The sequence below is a fragment of the Aotus nancymaae genome, unplaced genomic scaffold, assembly GCF_030222135.1.
Source record: "Aotus nancymaae isolate 86718 unplaced genomic scaffold, 86718_ANA_hifiasm-v0.15.2.pri h1tg000019l, whole genome shotgun sequence".
Classification (NCBI taxonomy): domain Eukaryota; kingdom Metazoa; phylum Chordata; class Mammalia; order Primates; family Aotidae; genus Aotus; species Aotus nancymaae.
Genome location: NW_026988431.1, coordinates 37,327,816 through 37,353,049, shown reverse-complemented (window position 1 = coordinate 37,353,049; position 25,234 = coordinate 37,327,816). Strand labels below are relative to the sequence as shown.

At 39.9% G+C, this 25,234-nt stretch overlaps 1 protein-coding gene and 1 pseudogene across 1 annotated transcript in view; both read left to right on the top strand.

The window, feature by feature from the left end:
- PCOLCE2 (procollagen C-endopeptidase enhancer 2) overlaps window positions 1-18,352 on the top strand; it is a 65,069-nt gene extending 46,717 nt beyond the window's left edge. The window contains exons 6-9 of the mRNA XM_012437152.3: window positions 6,650-6,804; window positions 12,136-12,219; window positions 14,710-14,877; window positions 17,775-18,352. Of these exons, the coding sequence (XP_012292575.1) occupies window positions 6,650-6,804; window positions 12,136-12,219; window positions 14,710-14,877; window positions 17,775-17,905 (538 nt within the window). The 3' untranslated portion in view covers window positions 17,906-18,352. The remainder of the gene's footprint in view (window positions 1-6,649; window positions 6,805-12,135; window positions 12,220-14,709; window positions 14,878-17,774) is intronic.
- On the top strand, window positions 2,109-3,159 carry LOC105706633 (heterogeneous nuclear ribonucleoprotein A1-like; annotated as a pseudogene).
- Window positions 18,353-25,234: the final 6,882 nt, after the last annotated feature.

Sequence of the window (25,234 nt, the reverse complement as noted above, 5' to 3'; positions counted from 1 at the left end):
GGTATAATAATTGTAAAATTGTGAACTTGTATATAAAATTATATGAAACAAAAAAAATTTAAAAAGGCAGATCTACAAAGTTCACGATTAGAGATTTTTAACACATCTCTTTCAATAATTAACAGATTAACTAAATGACAGAAAGATGGGAAATTAGGAGGTAGAATATTTGAAAAACAATGAACAGTCTTGGTCTAATAGACAAAGAGAGAATACTACGTCCAACAACTGGAGAAACTATTTTCTTTTCAAGCAAAAATGGACACAGGAGAAGGAAAAATCTACATTTGCCAAATGATCACTAAAGAAATTTAATCAGTAGTTAAAGGTTTTCCTATCAAGGAAGGAAAAGTTCTGACAAATATTTGAGGTACAGATATTTCGGACACTGTACAGAATCTTCCAGAGAAAAATAGGGATTGTTCTACAACTAATTTTCTAAAGCTAGTATAAACTTGACACCAAAAACAAGATAAGGACGGTACAAGAAAAGAATATTAGAGACAAATATCATTCATCAATATGATAAAAAAGAAATCCTGAAACAAAAACTTAGCAAGCCAAATTTAGCAATGTATAAAAAACACTATGACCAGGAATTCAAGGTTGGTTTGAACTTAAAGACTTTATTAATTTAATATTATACCTTACACAGTCACACATTAAAGTGTGACTTGTGGACTTAATGTTATTTATTGGAAACATCATTTTATTCACAAATATATTTTCTTAAATAGCATGAACTTAAAAGTTTGTATTGTAAAAAATATATTATTTTGAAAACAATAAAGATATTGCTCAAGAATAAGTATAAAACTGTTGTGCCTTAACAGGGAAAATTATAAACCTTACTAAAACATATTTCAAAAGACCTAAATGAATGGAGCTATATACATATGCTCATGGCTAGGAAGAGTCAATATCATTTAAAAATATTAAAACTGATTTTTCCATTAAGCCTAGCAGTCCAATTCTAAAATGTACATGGGATTGCAAGGGGATAGGAAGAAGGGGGCAAAAGTAAGACAGTTCCGAAGGAGAAGAACCTGGCAGGAAGACTTGCCTTACCATGTATGGAACCTTATCAGAAAGCTGTTGTGATTAAGACAAGGTGGTTTTAAAAGAGAGTTGGGCAGACTGGCTAATTAAACAACAAGGAGAGGCCAGAAACATATCCACATGTATCTGCAGATTGGGCATGTCACAGAGAACCATGAGGTAGCAGGAAAAGGATGGCTTCATTGATATATGGGGCCAAGTCTATTTTTATTCATATGGAAAAATGGAATTATATTCATAGCTAATATCACACAAAAAAATCAATGATAGATGGATTAGAAACTTAAATGAGAAACTTAGATGAGAATTCCTGTTCATCAGAATGTACCTGAAAGAGAGGGAAAAGAAAAGGCACAAATGGAAACATATTTATAACACATATTTGACAAAGGCCTAGGTTTCAGAATATATTAAGAAATCCTAAAAATTAATAAGGAAAAGATAACCATCCAGTAGGAAAAAAAGGGGGTAAAAGACATGAAAAGGCATTCCCAAAAGAAAGCTGCACACTGAATAAACTTTTGAAAGGTGTGTAAATTGGTACGACCACTTTTGCACCACAAGACATATACAAGAATGTTCTCAGCGATATGGTTTGTAATGAAGGTGGGAGAAAGTAAATAGTTCAATGTTTATCAACAAGAGAATAGTTAAATTGTGTTATAGTACACATTACCTATCAATGAAAACAGTGGATAATTCTCAGAGTTCTAATGTTGAGGGTGAAAAATAATAATAATAAAGGCCGGTTGTGGTGGCTCACGTGTGTAATGCCAGCACTTTCGGAGGCCAAGGCAGGTGGATCACTTGAGCTCAGAGGTTCGAGACCAGACTGGGCAACACAGTAAAACCCTGTCTCTAAAAATACAAAACAATTAATGATGCCTGGTAGGGCATATCTGCCTATAATCCCTGCTACTTAGGAGGCTGAGGTGGGAAGATCCTGTGAACCTGGAAGACAGAAGTTGCAGTGAGCTGAGACCTTGTCTCAAAAACACAACACAAGCTTTCTGCCTGTGGACGCTGCCGAAGAAGCATCGTTAAAATCTCTCTTCTCCCTGCAATCATGTCTAAGTTAGAGTCTCTTAAAGAGCCTGAACAGCTGAGGAAGCTCTTCATTGGAGGGTTGAGCTTTGAAACAACCGATGAGAGCCTGAGGAGCCATTTTGAGCAATGGGGAGCGCTCATAGACTGTGTGGTAATGAGTGATCCAAACACCAAGCGCTCCAGGGGCTTTGGGTTTGTCACATATGCCACTATGGAGGAGGTGGATGCAGCCATGAACTCAAGGCCACACGAGGTGGATGGAAGAGTTGTGGAACCAAGGAGAGCTGTCTCAAGAGAAGATTCTCAAAGACCAGGTGCCCACTTAACTGTGAAAAAAAAATTTATTGGTGGCATTAAGAAGACACTGAAGAACATCACCTAAGAGATTATTTTGAACAGTATGGAAAAGTTGAAGTGATTGAAGTCATGACTGACAGAGGCAGTGGCAAGAAAAGAGGCTGTGCCTTTGTAACCTTTGATGACCATGACTCCATGGATAAGACTGTCATAAAGAAATACCATACTGTGAGTGGCCACAACTGTGAAGTTAGGAAAGCCCTATCAGACCAAGAGATGGCTAGTGCTTCATCCAGCCGAAGACGTCGAAGTGGTTCTGGAAACTTTGGTGGTGGACATGGAGGTGGTTTTAGTGGGAATGACAACTGGTCATGGAGGAAACTTCAGTGGTTGTGGTGGCCTTGGTGGCAGCCATGGTGGTGGTGGATATGGTGGCAGTGGGGATGGCTATAATGGATTTGGTAATGTTGGAAGCAGTGTTGGAGGTGGTGGAAGCTACAAAGATTTTGGCAATTACAACAATCAGTCTTCAAGTTTTGGACCCATGAAGGGAGGAAACTTTGGAGGCAGAAGCTCTGGCCCCTATGGTAGTGGAGGCCAATACTTTGCCAAACCACGAAACCAAGGTGGCTATCGTTGTTTCAGTAGCAGCAGTAGCTATAGCAGTGGCAGAAGATTTTAATTAGGAAACAAAGCTTAGCAGGAGAGGAGAGCCAGAGACATGACAGGGAAGCTACAGGTTATAACGGATTTGTGAACTCAGCCAAGCACAGTGGTGGCAGGGCCTAGCTGCTACAGAGAAGACATGATTTAAACAAATACTCATGTGTATATGGGCAAAAAACTCGAGGACTGTATTTCTGACTAATTGTATAACAGGTTATTTTATTTTCTGTTCTGTGGAAAGTGTAAAACATTCCAACAAAGGGTTTTAACGTAGATTTTTTTCTTTTTTGCCCCCATGCTGTTGATTGCTAAATGTAATAGTCTGATCGTGATGCTGAATAAATGTCTTTAAAAAAAAACACACAACACAAAACAAGAAAGAAAAGAAAAATGCACACCATAACCTTGATTTATGACATTTAAAAACACTCAAACCTATACAGTATATCGCATAATGATGCATATGTGTGTGATAAACCTATGGCTAAAAACAAGAAAATGATAAGCACAAAATTCAGGGTAGTGGCTGCCTCCATGAGGGTGGAGGAGGGGCGGCACGAGGGGCGGCTATTGCGCATCACTCATTTCCCAAGGGTTTGACTGGAAGAGCTTGGCTGCCAGCTCACTGACTAACACTTTTATCCAGAGGAATATTTCTCATAGTTAGAATACTTCTGGGTTAGAGCAGTGCAGAAAATGAGAAAACCTGTTTGGGGAGCTTTTCCCTGTTAAAAATATGAGCAGGAGGAGCACTGGGGATAGATAGACTTGTGTTAGATTCAGTGTAGCATCGATGCCATTGAATTGTGTTCAGAAACATTGATTACTCCCCGGCTATGTGCTGGGCACCTGGAATACAAAGATAAATTAAAACTACAGAGGTAAGTAGTGGGAGGGAACAAAACAAGGCTGATAAGTCAACTGGTTAATGAATGTCCTGGGTGGGTTTCTGAGTTCTTTGGCCCAGTCTGGACAAGTGATCAGGGGAAGCTTTTGAAAGGAGATCGTGCCACTCGAAGCTAAGTCTTGAAGAAAGAGTTGGAGTTAGAGACACAAGGGAGGACAGGCTCATTCCAAGCAGTGGTAACTCTATTAATAAAGATGCACAGGAGAGATGTATGTTATTTCTGTAGCCAAAACCTTGAGTTGGGGCCTCCATAGAGATGAGGCAGGAGGGTTGAGTTGGCTTCTGTGTGCTGCAGAGATGGGAGCACTCAACTGAATTTAAGCCAGGTGTGACAGGACCAGAGGCTCTAGAACCCCTGCCCTAGAAAAGGTGAGCAGGGAGGCTAGTTCGGAGGCTGTTGCAGTGGTCCAGCTAAAGTCAAGGAGGTGGAGAAGGATGATGGAGATGAAGAGGAGGATGTGGATCAAGAAATATTTACGAAGTAAAACTGGCAGGACACTACATGGCTGTAGTGACTGAAGGACAGGAAGAGTGTGGAATGATAACTAGAGACAGAAAACAGTAACTGGCTCTATACCACATGAAACAGCATCTCAATCCATTCTTGGGATTGGCCAATGCAGAGTGGATCTAAGTGAAATTTCCTCTTATCTTCCTAGTGATTTAGAACATTAATTTGCAGACGTAACATGGCCCCCAGTACATTTGTGGCACTATGATTCTGTCACATTTATCCTAAAGCTCAGTTGCAGCATAATAAAAATACATCTTTGTTCCTAAAATACTCTTCCTTGAGAAAATTCAGTTTTCAATATAGTACTCCAAGGTTAATTCATAGAAAAGGCAGTGAATGATCATATAATAATAACATCGTATCTAGAAGGCTGACCTGATTGAGTCTTTTTTTCCTTCGCTGCTTATAAGCGCTTTTTGTTATTTTGTCGTGAAAGGCTTGACTCTCAGAAGCATTATTTAAATGACCTGATCACTTTTGTGGCTGGAACTGTCTTTGTCCGTTTTGTGTTGCCTATAACAGAATACCTGAAACAGTAATTTATAAAGAAAAAGAATTTCTTTATTACAGTTATGGAGGCCGAGAAGCCCAAGGTCAAGGGACCACATCTGGGGAGAGCCTTTTTGGTGGGGACTCTGCAAAGTCCCCAGGTGGCACAGGGCATCACATGGTGAGGGGGCAGAGCATACTAACTCAGGTCTCTCTTCTTATAAAGCCATCAGTCCCACTCCCATGATTACTCATTAATCCATTAACCCATTTAACCATTAATCTATTAATGGATGAATCCATTCTTGAGGGCAGAGCCCTCATGACCCAATCACCTTTTAAAGGTTCCATTTCTCAGTACACTGCCCCACTGGGCATTAAATTTCAACATGAGTTTTGGAGGAGACAAATATTCAACCCATAACAAACTACAAATGTAGATCACAAAGCTCACTTTTTGATTCATCCCATCCCCTGGCTAAAGGTGTTATATTCAGGACAGAAAAGATCATGCAGTTTTTCTAACTGGTTAGGTCAGGTAGATCTACCCTCTCTACCATCCAACCCTACTCAGCATAGCTGACACTAGGAAAATAAACAAAAAGAGGTGCCTTATTATTTGCTGTCCACGATGCTTAAGAAGTGATTGGCTGAGAAGATGTCTCAAAAAAGGTATTCAATCAAACCACTGGCTAATTCATTTAATTAACTTATTAAATTTTTTCCTATCTCTTAGTTTTTAAACAGCATTAATCAGACAGCTTTTTTTTCCTATTGTGTAAATAACAATAGCAAAACTTAAATGAAACTATCTTGTGTAATACAGTAAATCCCTTAAGATTTAAGAGAGTTTTTGAGCCTCAGTGATCATCTCCACTAAACCTTTAGTGCCAGTTAACCAGGAAGCTCCTAAAATTAGAGCTCCTAATCAATGATGTGGTTCCTGACCACCAAAACAGATTCATCGCTTTCTTTTCCTTTACAGCATTTTGCTAATGGAGATTATCACAGAAATGTTTCCATTTGAGGCATACCTAAGAACTACCATTGAAATGAAATGGAAGTCCTTTGCATGGCTTTCTTAGCCCAGAATGGATAGAAAAGATAATCAGCCCACTGAGATCACCCCTCTGGTGTGTCTTTACGGTGTGTGGGAATTTTTCACCAGATTTGTCCATTTTATGCTCTGTAGCCAACATGTGGCAAACCCAGGCCAGCTTGAACTCAAGAGTCTTAGTTCAAAGAATCTGCCTTTTCCCAATCAGGCAAACCATGAGGTACTTTTGGAAAACCAGCCATGTCCCAACATCTGCCACAATCTCTAGAGTTGCCTGGTCCTGGGTTCAAGTTCTGACTTTCCCAACCTACTAGCTATAGGGCCTTGAGCAAATCACTTGAACTCTCTGAACTTCAGTTGCCTACTCCATAAAAAAGAGAAAAATAGAGTTGTTGTGAAGGTGAACTGTGACAGTCCACATAAAGCACAGTGCCTAGCTGAGCAAACAGTAAATGTGAGCTATTAGAATTGGTATTTTTAAATGTTTTAAGTTTAAACAACTGGTAATCTATTGTTAGAAGTTAATGGGAAACTAGAAAATTTTACATTTTCAGAGAGGCATCACTTTTAAGTATTTACATGTATATTTAAAAACACATTTTTCTTTTTTTAGGCCAATTGTATCTGAGAGAAATGAACTTCTTATTCAGTTTTTATCAGACTTAAGTTTAACTGCAGATGGGTTTATTGGTCACTACAAATTCAGGCCAAAAAGACTGCCCACAACTACAGCACAACCTGTCACCACCACAGTCCCTGTCACCACGGGTAAGTTATTCTGTTTGGAAGTTTGTGCAAAAACTTTAGGAGTATAAGAAGAATTCTTTTAAAGTAGAGAATATTAAATAAGAGGAAGATACTTGAAATTAAAGTTAAATGGGATGAAAGCTTTGGTAAGAGAATAATATGACTGCATTAATGAAAGAAAGGTATAGGGTATAAGAATGCTTATGAGCTAATAGTTTTTAAATATCAGGTAAGAAAATTATGACCATTGAACAATGACTAGAAAGTCTATTATGAGCACAGATCTTTATAAGCCTAAGTTTCCATTTCTGGAACTGACAGAATTATAGTTTGCTTTTTATTATATAGAATTGTGATATTTTAGGTTAAAGTTCTAGGGCCTTGCTATCAGTGTTTTCATATTCTACCAATGTTTGTTTTTTTTTTTTGCTTCTCAGTGAAATGTCATATAAAAAGTTATTTTTTTCTTTTTCAAATTGGAGTAAATTAAGCAACAATATTCAACGAAGTACAGAGGCTGGCTGGGAAACTGGGCTGGGGCCTGAGGCATGATATAAGGAGTAGAGAGTCAGCAGCAGTGGGTCTCTGCAGCTCTGCCTGCCCTATCAGCAGGTACTGGGATTTCAGGCCTCAGATTTTAAAATCCAAATCCAGGGAGGAGAGGAAAAGCAGGAAGGAAAGATTTAAGGTTAAGATGTAAAACAGGCTTATTTCAGCCCAGCTTTATTGCCACATTTTGTGTGTACACCCAGGCCGGCGCTGAGTACAAGCGGGTGCCTCCGGGTCTAACTTTTCCTCCCACTCCACAAGTGCGCCACGGTGTGGTCTGGACGTGTACTGCCTCATGTAACTGCTGTATTTCTCCACCTCAGCTCAATGACCCTTGATGTCCTTCTTTCCAGTGAATTATCTGGCCACACCTATTGAGCTAGTGGTTCCCCTGCTTTTACCTTCATCCTGAACTTTCTCTGAAATCACAAGTATGGATGTGTAATTATCTCCTGAACACAATGTGGCTGTAGCTATTTAAATGAAAGCATATACAACCTTGTTTTTATCACACTATTTTCTGGCTCAAACCTACTTCTCCACTTATCTTCCCAAGCATGTCCACAGCCTCAGTAGCCTGACTTAGAGGGTCATCTTTGATATCCTTTATCGTTTCTTCCAACTTCATGCCCCACCTCGCTCCCACCACACCGAGTAGACCATGTTGTTCTCACATTAAATTTATAGTCTAGAGCTATGCTGTCCAATATGGCAGCCACTGTGAGCACTTAAAATGTGGCTAATGGCTGGGAGTGGTGGTGGTGCTTTTAATTTAATTAATTTAAAATTGAAAAGCCTCACGTGACTAGTGACTACCAGATTGGATGGCATGGGTGCCCAAACTCTTTCCCCTGGTATGTTAGACCCTTCACACTTTGTCCCCAGCCTCTCTTTATAGTTTCATCTTCAGGCCCTGCCAACTCTCTCCTATGCTTTAAGTATTTTGGTTTTTATCCTACGTGTAGGGGAAGCTGTTGGTGGGTTTAAGCAAAGTTCAGGATTCGGTTCACATTTTACAAAGATAACTGTGGCCACTTTGAGGTGAATGAATCGTAGGAATCCAGGAGTTCATCAGGGTCTTGTGCCACTCCAGGTAAACTGTGCTATGGCACAAATTCAGAGACAGTCAAGAGACAGGAGGGAGACAGTGGCAGGCCTTGGTGGTTCATTGGACTAGGGCGATCAGGGAGGTGTCAAGAATGCCTCTGAGGTCTCGGGCTTGCACAGCTGGGGATGGGGATACTGCCACTGTTCACTGAGGTAGAGAACTGGATTTGGAGGTGGATTTATAAATCTGGCTGTGATCCTGTTGGGTTTGATGTGGCTGTGAGATTTCCCAGTGGATATGCCATGTATATGGGTACACCAGTCTCCAGACCAAAAGAGAAACTTAAGCCAGATTTAAATTTAAGAGCCATCAATATATAGATAGTTGAAACCATGATCAAGAACAAGATTTCCTAGAGAGAGACTGAGAGTAGGAGGAGGAGAGGAGCCAAGATTAACCCTCTAGAAACTTCCAGCTTTTAAAAGAGAAGGTTACACTGGCAAAGGAGACTGAAAAGGAGTGGCAAGGGAGAAGGAAGGAGAACTGGGAGAATGTGTCATGAAAGCCTTGAAAGGGAATGTTTCAGAAGGGAGCCATCAGTGGGTCAAGTGCTGATGAGACTTCCAATAAGGGAGGACTACAATGTTTCCATTTGGTTTCATGGCATGGAGGCCACTGGAGAGGCCAGCAAAATCTTTGTAAGGGGCATTGTTGTGCGGGCAGAACCCAGGCAGTGAGTGCTGAGGGGAGTGTGGAACACGGCAAATTGAGATAGTAAGTTCAGTAGCTCACTCCTCAAGTTTGGGCTTAAAGAAGGAGAGGCTTTGAGAGTCTGGAACCTGCTTATGTTGATGACTAGCAAAGAAGAAAGCAGTGGCAGACAGAGGAATGAACTGAGAAGAAAAGTTTCTATAAAGGTGAGAGGGGCTGGCTCCAGAACACTCACAGAAGGAACGGCTCCAGAAGGGGCGACCCCTCTCTCAGAGGAGGGAAAGAAGAGAGAAGGTATAAAGATGACTTGGAGGTTTGGTGGGGATCTCAAGGACATTTTCTGCTATGCTTCTCTTCTTTCTAGAAAACAGGCAAGGTCATCTCTGAGAGGGAGAAGGGAGTGGCAGCACTGGAGGTCAGGAGGTTAAGAAAGAATTTGAAAAACAACTGCGGAAATTCGGAGAGTAGGCTGATCACCTGTCAATCTGCTGAAGGTCCATTTGGTACTCAGTTGTCTGAGGGCATGCACAGGAAAAACGGATTTCCCTGCAGATTCACGCAGGGCTGAAGGACAGAGGGGAAGGGACCTTATGGCATTGTCTAGAAAATGATTGAAATAATGGACCATGGAAATGAAATAGAATTGCTAAGAAACTAAAAACAGACCAGGGTTGAGGGGTTGGGAAAAATGAGAGCGGCCAATGTATTGAACCATCAAAAATAGAAGAAGACATAATCTTAGAGTAATTAAATAAGTAAGCTTGAAGGGGAGAATGCTGTCCTGGATACCAGCGGGTATAAATTTGACAGACTGGCAATGAACAGCCATAGCATGAAGACATCCAAGCCCGTGACTGAGTGTATGGGAAAGTCCCTGGTGAAGATGAGGCCACAGGCCTGCAGGATCATGTGTAGGAGGGCTGACCCACAGAAACAGTCGCAGGAACACAGGAGGGGAGGGCTGAGAACCAGGGGGCAGCTTTGTGAGTTAAGGGCAAGGAGAGAGATGACAGTAAGATCAGGAGGGGAGGGACAGAGCCAGGGACTTGCAGGCCAGAGAGCAGGGCTCCACCAAAGTGGGAGAAGGGCACGTGGGACACCCACCCCACTTCCAGACTGACGTTCCGAGGCTGAGGAGGAGCTGGCTCCCAACGCGCCTGGAAAAGGTTGCCCACCATCAGAGACACCACAACTTTTTTACTCAGTTAATTGAGTAAATTTAATTCTGTAAATTTACTGCTGAAGTGAGGTTCCCAACTTTTGAAAGTATGCTATGTCTCTCTCCCTCCAAACATTTTCTAAACTCTCTCTCTCTCTCTTTTTAAAAATATTTAAGCTATTATATGTATTTTAACATTAAATTATATATGTTTTAATATTGCCATCTGCTTCAGATTCTTTTTGGAGTTAAGTAGAGGATACAGATTGAGTAAGTAAATAGGCCAGGCATGGTGGCTCACACCTGTAATCCCAGCACTTTGGGAGGCCGAGGCAGGCTAATCACCTGAGGTCAGGAGTTTGATACCAGCCTGGCCAACATGGCGAAACCAAGTCTCTACTACAAAAACAAAAATTAGCCAGGCATGGTGGCAGGTGCCTGTAATCCCAGCTACTCAGGAGGCTGAGGCAGGAGAACCGCTTGAACCTGGGAGGTGGAGATTGCAGTGAGCCAAGATCATGCCATTGCACTCCAGCCTGGGTAACAGAGCAAGACTCTGTCTCAAAAAAAAAAAAAAAAGTAAAATAATAATTAACAGAAGAGTTGGTGGCACATGCTGGAAGAGCAATATTACAATTGCAGATATTTACCCAGCAAGGTCAGTTCTGTTGCTGTGGTTCTGTTTAGTTCATCCTAGCATATTGTCACACAGAAACAAATGATTGGCAAATATTTTTGAAACATTTTTTTTTTTTTGAGATGGAGTTTCGCCCTTGTTACTCAGGCTGGAGTGCAATGGCACGATCTCAGCTCACCGCAACCTCCACCTCCTGGGTTCAGGCAATTCTCCTGCCTCAGCCTCCTGAGTAGCTGGGATTACAGGCACGCGCCACCATGCCCAGCTAATTTTTTTTGTATTTTTAGTAGAGACGGGTTTTCAACATGTTGACCGGGCTGGTCTCGATCTCTTGACCTCGTGCTCCACCTGCCTCGGCCTCCCAAAGTGCTGGGATTACAGGCGTGAGCCACCGCACCCGGCCCTGAAACATTTTTAAGTGATTATAAGGATGAACTATTTTCACGTTGTTAACCCTTATCAATAAGCCTTGGCACTACTTCTGTTTTGGGCCAGATCATTTTGTGTTGTGGGTACTGTCCTGTTCTCTGCAGGATGTTCAGCAGTGTCTCTGGCAGCACCCTCTAGTTGTGATAACCAGAAATGTTTCTAGATAATGCCAAATGCCTGCTAGGGGGCAACATTAGCTGTCCTTAAGAACTGCTGTGTTTTGTCTATTTGGTTTACTTTTAAATTTATCTACTTCTTAGTTCTTAAGATCCTTGTAGCCAGTGCCAGGCTCAAAATAAATATTTAGTGACTGGTTGCATCTAATTACAAATATAACACACTTTACACATGAACAGTATTTCTAAAAACCTATACTACTCATATTTAGGCAACTGCATATTTTAAGGATGTCTTCAGGGGAACATCCTAGGATTCCTTTGTAAAGTGAGGGATTAACCTACATTCTGTGAGTTCTAATTTGTTTTTCTGGGTTTTTCTAAACAGGGCACACATTCAGAGTATGTCTATATTTTCTTATAGTGTTAGTTTTATTAAAGGAAGAAGAGAACAGGGCTAAATTTGTACTATCTTTGATCTCAGGTTTAAAGTTCAGTAGAGGGTGTTGAGTTGCCCTGATGAAAGTAGGGCAGTAGTTGGTAGCATGGATAATTTATTTTGCATGGTTTTAATTTTTTTCTTTGCAGTGATAGATTGGTAGCTCAGGGAAATCTGTGAAAATTTTAAATGGGTAGATCAGAGCTAAAGACTAATTATGCTTGAATTCATTTTTCCTGAAACTTATGTCTTCTTTGAATGAAGGTTTAAAACCCACCATGGCCCTGTGTCAACAAAAGTGTAGACGGACGGGGACTCTGGAGAGCAATTATTGTTCAAGTGACTTTGGTAAGAAATAAAAACCAGTCTTTTTCCCTTTAACCAGAAACTTGAGGCTACATGCTTAATCTCAAAGGAATTCCTATGAATTTATGAACGGTCAGTAACACTGCTCATTTATCCAAGAAAATACTTGCCCATACACAAGAATGTTGAAATTGTTAGATTTCACAACTGAGAAAAATATGGATTTGGAAAATAGACTTTTTTTCATATAAGCTTAATAATTTGACTCTTGGTACATGGTACTGCTACACTGTGTATTCTGGCTGACAATTCTCAAAAAAAAAAAAACCTATATACTTTTTTCCTTACATACTTTTCATATACAGAGTATTTTTTCACACATCTATAATTCAACTTAAGTAAATTAGAAACATACCCATGCTTATATTCAGAAGCTGGCCTCTCTCAGAAGAAATTCAAGTATTTCCCCTGTACTTCCTTTCCAAAGTACTGAAGTAAAAGTTGAAAATCTGAATTCCCTTTGGAAACTTTTACAAACTGGAACCTGAGAAGGTATTCTTTAATGATTTAGAATTTTTAAGAGCTTTTTCCAATTGAAAAATTGCACCATCTATGAAAACTACTTAAGTGCAAAAGATACGAATTTTAATTATTTTGGTTATTTTTTAAGTGGCTTAAAGAGAACATTTAAGAAAAATCTGATCAGGAAGAGCAAGTTGCTATGGCCCAAACCAAACTTCCCCAGAGAGGCTTTGCTTGCTTTTTCTGTGCCTTGAAGTGGTAACTTCTGTAGTCCAGACGAGCTGTATCGTAGTGAAGGTGTGAAGATGCTGAAAACTCTGGGGCACTGAATCTTACTAGAGCTTTTGTGATTCTCTCCAGAGAGTCAACATGACTAAAATTCAAATAACTGGCGTAAACATGAAAACAAGTAACACCACATGTAATTGCTACCACGTCCAGTTGACTCTTCTATAGGAGGTGCTTCAGGAAGTCTCCCTCCCTGTGTCTTGAGAGCCACTGATTTCACTTGGCTATAGACTGAATTTTGTAGTGAACACTTAAGACGCAGGATCAAAGTAAAGCCTCATAGGAATTCTGAGTTTATGAGCATTGCACACTGTCTAAGCAGTGAGTGTTCACTTTCTTCTGAAGGAGTCAGATGGATAACCAAGACCAAAACTTGATTTACTCCATTAATGTGACCATTACATGGCAAAATGACCAAAAACTATCACCAGCCACTGGTTCTCAACCAGGGCTGGTAATGCTCCCCTGGGGAGTGGTAAATTCCTAGAGATTTTAGATTACTCCATTTTTTTTGGTTGTCACAATAACTAGGAACTGCTACTGATTTTTCTGGGAAGGACAAGCCTGGTAAAAAAATGTATGCAATGCAAGTCCTACACCACGAGGAACTGTCCTCGCTCAAATCCCCAGAATGCCTGCAGCACCCCCGTGAGAAAGATAGCATCTTTCCTTCAGTAGCTCTAAAGAGAAACTCTTCTCACAGAGTCATGATGGAAAAAACAGGGGATTACATAACAAAAATCAACTGAATTTTACTAGTTTTTTTTTTTAGCAAAAAAAGTTTAAGTTAATACCTCCATTCTGTACTTCGGCTTATTAAATGAGATAAACAGAGTGGATAAGAAAGATAATATGAAAGACCACAGAAGACAGAGCTTTACTGATAATTAGACAGAGGTGAAGACCTAGGGGATGAAGAAAAGTTCAGGAAGAAAGGACAGCTACAGACAGGGGCGAGGAGAGACAGAGAAAGGTGGTTACACACCCACACCGACACAAAGACTCACATCTTAGTGGCCCAAACCCCCACTGCGCATCTCTTGGCATAGAATTGCCTCTAAAGATACAAGGTCTTTCTGGGTATTCACAGGTAGAGCCTCATAAGCCAGACTGTCCCCTAACTAACAATCGATCCACTTGTTAGATAAAACATGTTAAAGAGGCCTGGCGCGGTGGCTCACACTTGTAATCCTAGCACTTTGGGAGGCTGAGGTGGGTGGATCACAAGGTCAGGAGTTCAAGGCCAGCCTGGCCTCTACTAAAAATACAAAAATTAGCTGGGTGTGGTGGCGGGCGCCTGTAATCCCAGCTACTTGGGAGGCTGAGGCAGAGAATTGCTTGAACCCAAGAGGTGGAGGTTGCAGTGAGCCAAGATCGTGCCACTGTACTCCAGCCTGGGCGATACAGTGAGACTCCGGCTCAAAAAAAAAAAAACAACACATTTTAGAGTTTCAACCTTGGCAGTGGACTAGAGTGTGGCAAGTATTTAGGCTTCTTTTCTAGTTATCAATCTCCAACAGCCAGGGTAGCATTACAGCTCCATGACCCCTTTTTCCAACCTAAATTTTGGTGCCAAATGTATAGAAGCAAATGTGAAACTTCTATGGGCTTTTTCTTTACCATTAAAATGTTTCATATCAGAAACTTAGAAGAATAGCAACTTTTCATTCTCCTTCCATTTGCCTTCACTGTCACATCACTTCAAAATGTTTTCTTTTGCAGTATTAGCTGGCACTGTTATCACAACTGTCACTCGCGGTGGGAGTTTGCACACCACAGTCTCGATCATCAACATCTACAAAGAGGGAAATTTGGCGATTCAGCAGGCAGGCAAGAACATGAGTACCAGGCTCACTGTGGTCTGCAAGCAGTGCCCTCTCCTCAGAAGAGGTGAGTAAGAAGAAAACTGGGTCTCTCTGGGCAAGCCATGGATTTTCCACACTTTGGTTGGTCTAGGGAAGTAAAATCAGGGCTAATATGTTGCCCACTGCTTGTAGAGCAGGAAGGCCTTTGGAGTCAGGCAGAACTGGGCTTTCATTCAAGTCCTTGTAACTTGCGGCAGAAGAAGGGGTGGTGACATCATGAACAAGTGAAAGAAGCATTTGAAATTGAGTCAGTAGGCAACAGACACACAGAGAGCAGTGCAGGGGAGGGAGATTCTAGATGAGTGCACTTAAGGTGCCAGCACTGTCTAGGTTTAAAGAAAAATATCCAGCAACCAGCAGGAAATGCAGACCCAAAGTTCAGAAGAAGGAGGTATATCTGGGCTAGAATCAAAGACCTGGGAATCATTTGCAGAAATAGGACTGTTAAGTCCATGGATAGGAATGAGTTTATTGAAAGAAACTATGAAAAACAGAACGTTCCTCCGGAGCTAGAGGCACATGACTTTTTAAGAATATATCTTTAACAATTAACTTATAAAAGTAATATATGTTTCATGGTTTTAAAAAAGTTTAAATAAGTAGGTAAGAGTATGTTTAAAAGTGAAACCCTTTTCCTTTCCCTAGAAGTACTCTAAAAAGTTCCTTCCAGCCAGACATGGTGGCTCATGCCTGTAATCCCAGCACTTTGGGAGGCTGAGGTGGGAGGATTGCTTGAGCTCACAAGTTTGAGACTAGACTGTGATATAGTGAAACCATATTTCTACAAAAAAAAAAAAAAATTCTGTAAGTTCCTTCCAAGAAGTTTTTATCCATATAAAGCATGGGCATATACACTTATGGAATCACACTACACACAAGTTCTACTGCAGTTTTTCCCCTACATTAGCTTAGACATCTTTCCTAACAGCAGGGATAGACAGATCTCTTTCTTTAGAATGATATCATGCCTGGTATTCCACTATGTGATACACTATGATTTCTCAGTTCAACCTCAGCTCATTTCTTTATTTAGTCTTGTTATGAACCTCTCCAACAAGAAAAGCAAATCAAACCACACACACACACACACACACACACACACACAGAGAGATACAGATACAGATACAGATACAGATACAGATACAGATACAGATACAGAATATCCACTTCAAGAAAGCTTTACTGTCCCAGCACTTTAGGAGGCTGAGACAGGAGGATTGCTTCAGCCCAAGAGTTCAAGACCACCCTGGGCAACATAGTGATACCTCCTCTCTACTAAAAATCAAAAAATTTAGCTGGCTGTGGTGGTGCACACCTGTGGTCCCAGCCACTCGTGAGGCTGAGGTGGTAGGATGCCTTGAGCCTAGGTCAGGGCTGCAGTGAGCCATGGTCATACCACTGCACTCCAGCCTGTGTGACAGCAAGAGTGTATAAAAAAAGAAAAAAAAAATGAAAAATAAAGCAAGCTTTACTGTGAATTCAAATTGTTCAGAAGAGTCAGGAAGCTAGTAGCCTCATGTTGACTCTCTGGAGAGAATCACAAAAGCTCTGTAAAAGAGTAGCATTTCTTTCTAGAACTGCCAGAAGCAGCAGATAACCCACCTTGAGATTTTTTAAGGTCTCATAATGCTGCTAGCACTTCAGCCTTGAGGTGGCATCACCTGCCCAGAATCTCAGGTCAACACATACAGGAAAATTAAAGAGAAAAATGACACATTTTCTCTATGACACACCAGGGGAATGGGGAGATAAGGAGGAATTAACACATGCCTTTTTTCTGATCTATTTCTGAGGTAATATAAATATGCAGAGTTACCCAATACCTCAACTCAGGCCCCAGTGTAGACCTAACTTAGCCAGACGCATCAAGGTACAAAAACATAGTATAACCAATATAAGTACTCTTGACACCCATGTTTTGCAAGAAACTGTACAAATGCAAGTAGTATATGATCCATCTGTGCCCTCAAGCAGCTTACATAGCATACATGTTTGAGATGTTGATTAAAGTTCAAGACAACAACAACATAAGAGAGTGGATCATTAGTTGCCAAATGCCAGGAAAATCCAGACACATGATAGGAATGAGAAGCCATCTGAGGATGGCTCATCATGGAGCCCTGGAGGCCCCTTGAGGAAGGAGAGTCTTTCACGTTAACATGGTGCATTCTTCATAGCGGGTATTTGGAACCACACCAGACCCACAGCACTGCAGGGTGGGGCATGGCTGGATCTAACCATTCAGTCCAGCTTCCTGGTGTTAGTGTAGCTGAAATACCTTACTAGTTGAATTTGGCTTTTTACTGATGAGAGTCTTTTTTTTTTTTTTTGAGATGGAGTTTCACTCTTGTCGCCCAGGCTGGAGTGCAGTGGTGTGATCTTGGCTCACTGCAACCTCTGTCTCCCGGATTCAAGCAATTTTCCTGCCTCAGCCTCCTGAGTAGCTGGGATTACAGGCACCCACCACCACACCCAGCTAATTTTCGTATTTTTAGTAGAGATGAGGTTTTATCATGTTGGTCAGGCTGGTCTCAAACTCCTGACCTCAGGTGATCCACCCACCTCGGCCTCTCAAAGTGCTGGGATTACAGGCGTGAATCACCACAACCGGCTGCTGATGAGAGTCTTAAACCAGAGTTTATCATCTGGGCACAGTGGCATGTGGCTGTAGTCCCAACTACTTTGGAGTCTGAGGCAGGAGGATCGCTTAAGCTCAGGAGTTCAAGACTAGCCTGGGCAACAAGGCAAGACCCCCATCTCTAAAAAGCAAAAACAAGAAAACCCAGATCTTATACTAGATGGAATACATCTATAATCATATCATTTGCAGAAGAGACCATTTATCTAGAGGTAAGTTATAGTCGAAGTTGTTTCATACATCATGCATAGAGAGAGATTAATTTTTATATTCTCTTTCTATAGGTCTAAATTACATTATTATGGGCCAAGTAGGTGAAGATGGGCAAGGCAGAATCATGCCGAACAGCTTTATCATGATGTTCAAGACCAAGAATCAGAAGCTCCTGAATGCCTTAAAAAACAAGCAATGTTAACAGTGAACTGTGTCCATTTAAGCTGTATTCTGATCTATTTTCTCTCAGTAGAAAAAAAAAATACTTATAAAATTACATATTCTGAAAGAGCATTCCAAAAGATGGGACTGATTGACTCTTCACTCTGATGGAGGTCTGAGGCCTCCGAGATAGCTTGGGGAAGTTCTTTGCCTGCTCTGAGAGGAGCGGCTATGTGACTGGAAACCTGCCGACTGAGTGTGCTGAGAGGAAGCTGAAGTGTCAAGCGTTGACAGCTTGGAAGCAGTTTATTTATACATTTCTGTAAAAGGATATTTTAGAACTGAGTTGTGTGAAGATGTCAAAAAGAGATTTTAGAAGTGCAATATTTATAGTGATATTTGTTTCACCTTCAAGCCTTTGCCCTGAGGTGTTACAATCTTGTCTTGCGTTTTCTAAATCAATGCTTAATAAAATATTTTTAAAGGATTACAGAACAGCCACGAAACTTCTTTTTATAGATAGTAGGACATTGTACAAGGAATATTCCCTTTTAGCAATAAGAATATTGTTATTTACGCATACGATTGCCTTTGTATCAATTTACAGTTTGCTAAAAGAGCATTCCAAGAATTTCAGGCACTAAATGGATCCAGTAATATCAATTCTTCTCACTGCAGAAACAGAGAATGTGAGTGCTAGAATAAAATCTCTCAGGGACCTGGTCCACACTCTCTCATTTTGTCATTGAAACGGAGGCTTAGGTATGTTTAGTGACTTGTCACAGCACACATCTCCTAAGAGACAAAACAATCAAGCTAAAGAGTCGTAATTCCAAATCCTGTGCCCTCACTGCCACTAGAAGAGCCTTCCCTACTCCCAGAGGAAAGCCCTCTTATCCTGATTTGAAGAGTTAAGTACTAAATACTAGTACTTAGGCTAGTAAATACTAGCCTATATAACTGGCCATTTTATAGAACTTGAAATTAGAAGTGAGCTTGACACTCCTACTCTGTTCATCCCGTTACCTGGATCAGGCAGCTAAGAGCCTTTGAGAAATCTATTTTCACTCATTAGTGGAAGAACAGCAAAAGGACCATCATTCACACAGAGCTGCTTAAGGCACAGCTGTGTGAGTGCAGCAACCAGCCCTGTAGGAGGTTTTCAGCCAGGGGTTGTGGAAGAGCGGACAGCCATCCCTATCCAAAGAAGGCTGAAAGAACATTAGGGATGAACAAAGATGTGGGTCACAAACTTCCATGATAGAAGCAAAGTAGTAGAAATAAGGGAAAATACTCTTTTAGAGGAAAACAATAACTTCCGGCCTTAGGATGACCAGACATTTAAAGGGTGGCAAAATAGAAGTTCAATAGGAATATTCCCTCTGTTCTGGCAGCTGGGTGAGCATAAGGAAGCAACAAAACTGGGCTGGCAGGCAGGTCAGAAACCACTTATATACTTTCCCACTGAGATGCCATCACTACCAGGGAATTCTGCATCTAAGTGGATGAACTAGAAGACTCTGATGACGGCGGGTGGCTGGCTTCCCTGGCCAGTGCCAGCTTTTAGAAAGTTCTCTCAGCCAGCTGAACTTCACAGACCAAGTTGCGCCCAGCCAAGACCTAACTATGGACTCCTCATTGATTCCAGCCTTCTCAAGGGAAGTCGCTTCCCTTCAAGGATACGTGTTCTGGGACTTAGGAGGGAATCCTAAAGATTTCAGTGTTTTTCCTTTCTGAATAGAATCTCCTTTTGGTGAATTACAAGCAGCATGCTGGCAGTTATCTTACCTCCCGCATGACCAGCAGAAAGATTTCTTCAGGTGAGTGGGGGCTTGAGTCATAGTGGGGTAAAAACTGAGAGGAGTAATCTAAACTATTCGTACTCCTGATGTCTCCAACACAGTATTTTACAACTGTTTAGAGGATTCACAGTTAGCAGTGTATGGCACTGGTTTGTCTTTTACTTCAGTTATTCAAAACATAAGCTGAATAGTGAAGCTGCTCCTTCTAGAATAACAACCACTTTGTAACTTCTTTCCTGTTTATAAAATCATTTTTCTGGTTTGAATGTGTCCTCCCAACTTAATGTGTTGGAAAGTAAATCCTCAATTCAACAGTGTTGAGAGGTGGGCTCTTTTATGAGGCAGAGCCCTCGCCAGTGGATTCACGCCATTATCATGGGAGTGGGTTAGTTATGGTGCAAATGGATTCTTGGGAAAAGGATGAATTTGCCTCCTGTTTCCCCCCTCCATCCTTCTCTTTCTGTTTTGGGCATGCACATGTGTTCATGTGTTCATGTGCTCTCTTGCTTTTCTGCCTTCTGCCATGGGATAATGCTGGGAGAAGGCCCTCACTAGATGCAGGCCCTTGACTTTGGACTTACTGGCCTCCAGAACTGTCAGAAATAAATATTTGTTCTTAATAAATTACCCAGTCTTAGATTTTCTGTTATAACAGCACAGAACAGACTAAGACACCTTGATTTTGACTGAGGTTTAGTTTTCTTAGTTATATAATTTGAGGGAGTTAGACTACATAACTTCTGGAATCTCATACTATTTTCTATTTTATGAATTGTTTATTTTTCAAGAATAGTTGATAAGGTTTTGTTTTTAAGTCTTTATACTTGGGGAATCAAATACACATGAAGAATGAATAGGTGACCATACTAACATATCACAAAACATTTCAAAATTATAAATCTCACTGTTTCAGGGCATCTCCCTAGCTTGATTTTCATCCTTTGAATTCCTGTAGCAAACATACAAGAATCTTGCCAAATTCCCATGTCTTAAATTCTGCCATTTATTTACTTGCAAGTTAACCTTAATTGGAAGACATTTACCTTCTTCTCTTTCATGTGTTAATAGAATACTGCTACCAGGCTCCCATTTCCTTCTGGACTATTTAAATGATAACAACTAATGACAAAAAAAACTCCCTTAAAGAAAAGCCCTATAATTAAACAGCCACTAATCAGAAAGTTCTAATGTGAGTTAAGTAATATTAATCAGAAACACCTTTTGCTTGAATCCATGAATTCAGGTGAGTGGGGGCTTGAATTTATATATTTTTATATAAATGCAAGCAACAAAAATTTGCAATTAAAATGAATTCAATTAGCAAGCAAACATTTTTAAAAAAGGTTTGTCCTAAGTATTCTAAAGACCTCACACTGAGAGAAAGATAAAAGTATTAACTTAGGACTTTGATAACTTAAGTATTTACATTAATTTATCTAGGGTAATATAAAATAATAATATAAATACAGCATCAACATTTAAAACCAGCAGGGGAAAAAAAAGAATAAATTAAAGAAAGTGAAACCAGGAAAAATACAACAATATAAGGTAAAAATACAAATATATTAATAATTTCAATAAACAGCTAAACTAAATACTGAAAGTTATAAGTCAAAATGGTCAGACTGGCTTAGAAAAATATATACAACTATGTGCTATTTGAAAGAGACATCTAAAACATGAGAACACAGAAAGGTTGAGAGGAAAAGGATAGAAAAAGATAAATACGGTTTACCAGGCAAACATTAACCAAAACAAAAATGGTATGGTTTTATTAATACTAGAAAAAAATACCTCAAGGCATTACTCCAGATGAAGAGAGTTACTAGGAGATATAACAATTCTAAATTTGCACACAGCTAATAACATCCTTCAAAATATATAACTAAATCCGAGATAGTATAAATAGAAATGGACAAGTTTATCATCATAATGGGAGGTTTTAACATATTTATCTCAACAACTGACAGATTTAAAAGACAAAGCATTAAAAATGTAAAAGTGGCCGGGCACGGTGGCTCACGCCTATAATCCCAGCATTTTGGGAGGCCGAGGCGGGTGGATCATGAGGTCAAGAGATCGAGACCATCCTGGTCAACATGGTGAAACCCTGTCTCTACAAAAATACAAAAATTAGCTGGGCATGATGGCACGCGCCTGTAGTCCCAATTACTCGGGAGGCTGAGGCAGGAGAATTGCTTGAACCCAGGAGGCGGAGGTTGCGGTGAGCCGAGATCGCGCCATTGCACTCCAGCCTGGGTAACGAGCGAAACTCCGTCTCAAAAAACAACAACAAAAAAAAAATGTAGAAGTGTTGAACCACACAGTTAGCTAGATGTACCTAACACACATATATAGAACAGAACCAAGGACACATTATTTTGAGCTCTTAATGGAACAATTTAAAAACCTGCCCACTCATTGCACTATGAAGCAAATTCCAACAAATTTCAAACAACTAGTATCAAACAGATACATTTCTCCAAAAACATTAAACAACTAGAAATTAATAACAAAAAGTAAACAATAACAAAAAAGTAAGAATAAATTAGAAATTAAGAAATGTACTTTCAATTCACAATAAAAAAGAAACCATAATGGAAAACAAAATATTAAAAGCTGAACAATAGAAAAACTGCATTTTAAAATATGTGAAATGCAGCTTAAACAACACTTTAAAATTTATAATTTTACATGTTTACATTATAAAAGAAAGGGTAGAAATTAATTTGTGAATGATACAAATTGGGAACTTAGTAAAAGGGAAACAGAATAAAGGTAGGAGAAAATCGCATAGAGCAGAAATTGAATAAAATTGTAATCTTAAATAATAGAAAAAAAGGAAAGCCAAATGTTGGTTCTTTAGAATGATTAATATAACTGACAAAACTCTGACCAGATTAAGCAAGAAAAGAAGTAAAAACGGGTAAGTAAACCAATTTAGTATTGAAAGAGGACCTTAATGCAGATTTTTCAGAATCTTAAAAGGTAATAAGATACTGTGAACCGCTTTATACTCAAAAATTTGAAAACTAGATACCGTGAACAAATTCCTGGGGTGGAGGTGAAGGTGGGCATTGAGAACGTAACACAGACTCAAGTAGAAATAGAATACCTAAATAGTCCTATAACCATTAAAGAAATGTAATCAGTAGCTTAAAATATATCTTCAAATAAAGCTCCAGGTCTAGATAGTTTTAATTGGAAGGCCAACCAAACGTTTACGTGGTAAATACTATTAATCTAACTTAAACTATTTCAGAGTATACATAAAGAAGGACCACTCAGCAATTCTTTTTATGAGATTAATATAACCTTAATACCAAAACTTTAGCAGACAGTAGCAACCAGGAAAATCTCCAGTCTGCTTGCTTCCACCTATGAACATAGGTGCAAAAACTCTACACAAAATATTGTCAAACAAAATTCAGCAAACGAAACAGATCATGATCAAGTTGGACTTATCCTAAGGATGTATGGTTGATTTAACATTAGAAAATCAATGAACATACTTTACAGAATTAATAGATAGATCTGCAATACTAACTAGGGAGACTGAGGTGCAATGAAACGTTCAGGCTCTCAAAAGCACCACAGATCTTTCTTGGTACCAATGTCCTCAGAAGGATACAGCACAGGGACGAGATTTTAACAGCAGGACAGGGTCAAAATTTCTTTTTCTGTGAGAATCCTTGTAGCAGTCTGGCAGTTTACACAGCCAAACATTAGCTGTTTTCTTTGGCCTCCTTAGATGATGTCTCAGAATCAACGAGAAAAGACAGATTCAGTCAGGTGAATGCAAGTGGGTATAGACACACCAGCTGAAAGGTCACATCTCCACAGAAACCAGTATCTCTTACAACTCCATAATCACAGCTTCCTGACTCCTCATAGATGATGTGCCTGGTTGTAAGAGCGGTGCACAGGGATTCATAGTTCAAGGATAGTTCCTTCTAATCCAGATGCAGTTTACCTATCAGGGCTCATTTTTACCATAAGCAGGTTTGCCTAGCAACATAGTTGACATACTGTATTATCAGATTACTAGGTAAGCTAAACTACAGTTAAACGAAGGTCAAACTCAGAATGGGGAAGGGTACTGAAAAGCCCTATTCACAATAGATGGAGAACATTCATTTGATTTTAATAATGCAGAAAAAGCATTTACTCTAATACAACATTTATTGCTGACAAAAAATTAGCCCTGAGCAAACTATGAATAGAAAGGAATGTCCTTAAGTTGACAAGAAAATCTGCAGCAAACCTCATACTTAATGGTGAAATAGTGAAAGCATTTCTGTTAAGATCAGTGGTAAGACAGGAATGCCTGAAACTGTCATATTAGAAATTATGTACTAAAGGATCTAGACAGCATGGCAAGGCAAGAAAATGAAATACATGATGTAAGGATTGGAAAGAGAGAAACAAGACTATTATAGTAGCGAGATGATATGCTTATCCAAATAGAAAAACCCAAGGTAACCTGCAGGTGATTCAAATAGAAAATTTCCTATGCTTATCTCTTAGGTATATAAAGAAGCCCTAGCCTAAGGGCAAAATATTGAATATTATTTTACCTTTCATAATTAAGAGCTTTGAATTAAGGACCCTGAACACGAACAGCCTCTTTTTTTTATTTTGGAGATGGAGTTTCACTCTTTTGCCCAGGCTGGAGTGAAGTGACGCAATCTCAGCTCACTGCAACCTCTGTCCCCCAGGTTCAAACGATTCTTCTTCCTCAGCCTCCTGAGTAGCTGGGATTACAGGCACCTGCCACCACACCCAGCTAATTTTTGTAGTTTTAGTAGAGACGGGGTTTCACCATGTTGGCCAGGCTGATTTTGAACTCCTGACCTCAGGTGATCCATCCGCCTTGGCCTCCCAAAATGCTGGGATTACAGGCGTGAGCCACGGCTCTGGGCCACAAACAGCCTTTTTTTTTGACAAAGGCTTTCTGGATGTACAAGTGTGGGGTTGTGCATGGATGCATGGAATTGGGTGTTCTGGCTGAGTAGCTTTGGGATATACATAAAAATTGTTCTGAAGGATTCTAAAGTTATTAAAAATCCTGGTTTTGATTTTTTTTGTCATTTCTCCTTTTTAAAAATGTCAACAATTGAGTTTAAAAGGCTAAAATTTTATTAGATATAAATGTGAAACATCTTTTGCCTGAAGGATGTCCCTGTAGCATTCTAATACTAAGATTGGGCTAGATTTCAACAGTGAGATGAAGCTTTTAAGTATAGAAACTTATAAAGAAAATTTCCAAGCTGAAAGTAAGCCTTCATACATCTGATTAATTCATCTCACAAAAAAACTGATATTAATAGCAACATAAAGCACCTAAGAGCCTCTTGGGTGAAGAGGAAAAAGATTTGGATTCTCGTGCACAGTGTGGCACTGGGAGGACTTTAGTTTCCTTATCTGTAACATGAGGAAATTGAATTGGATCCTTTCTGAGATCCCTTATGGTCTTAAGTGGTTTCTGGATCCTTGAGTATTCAAATTTTTTTTTTCTTTTTTTTGAGATGGAGTCTCACTATGTTGCTGGCACAATCTCAGCTCAC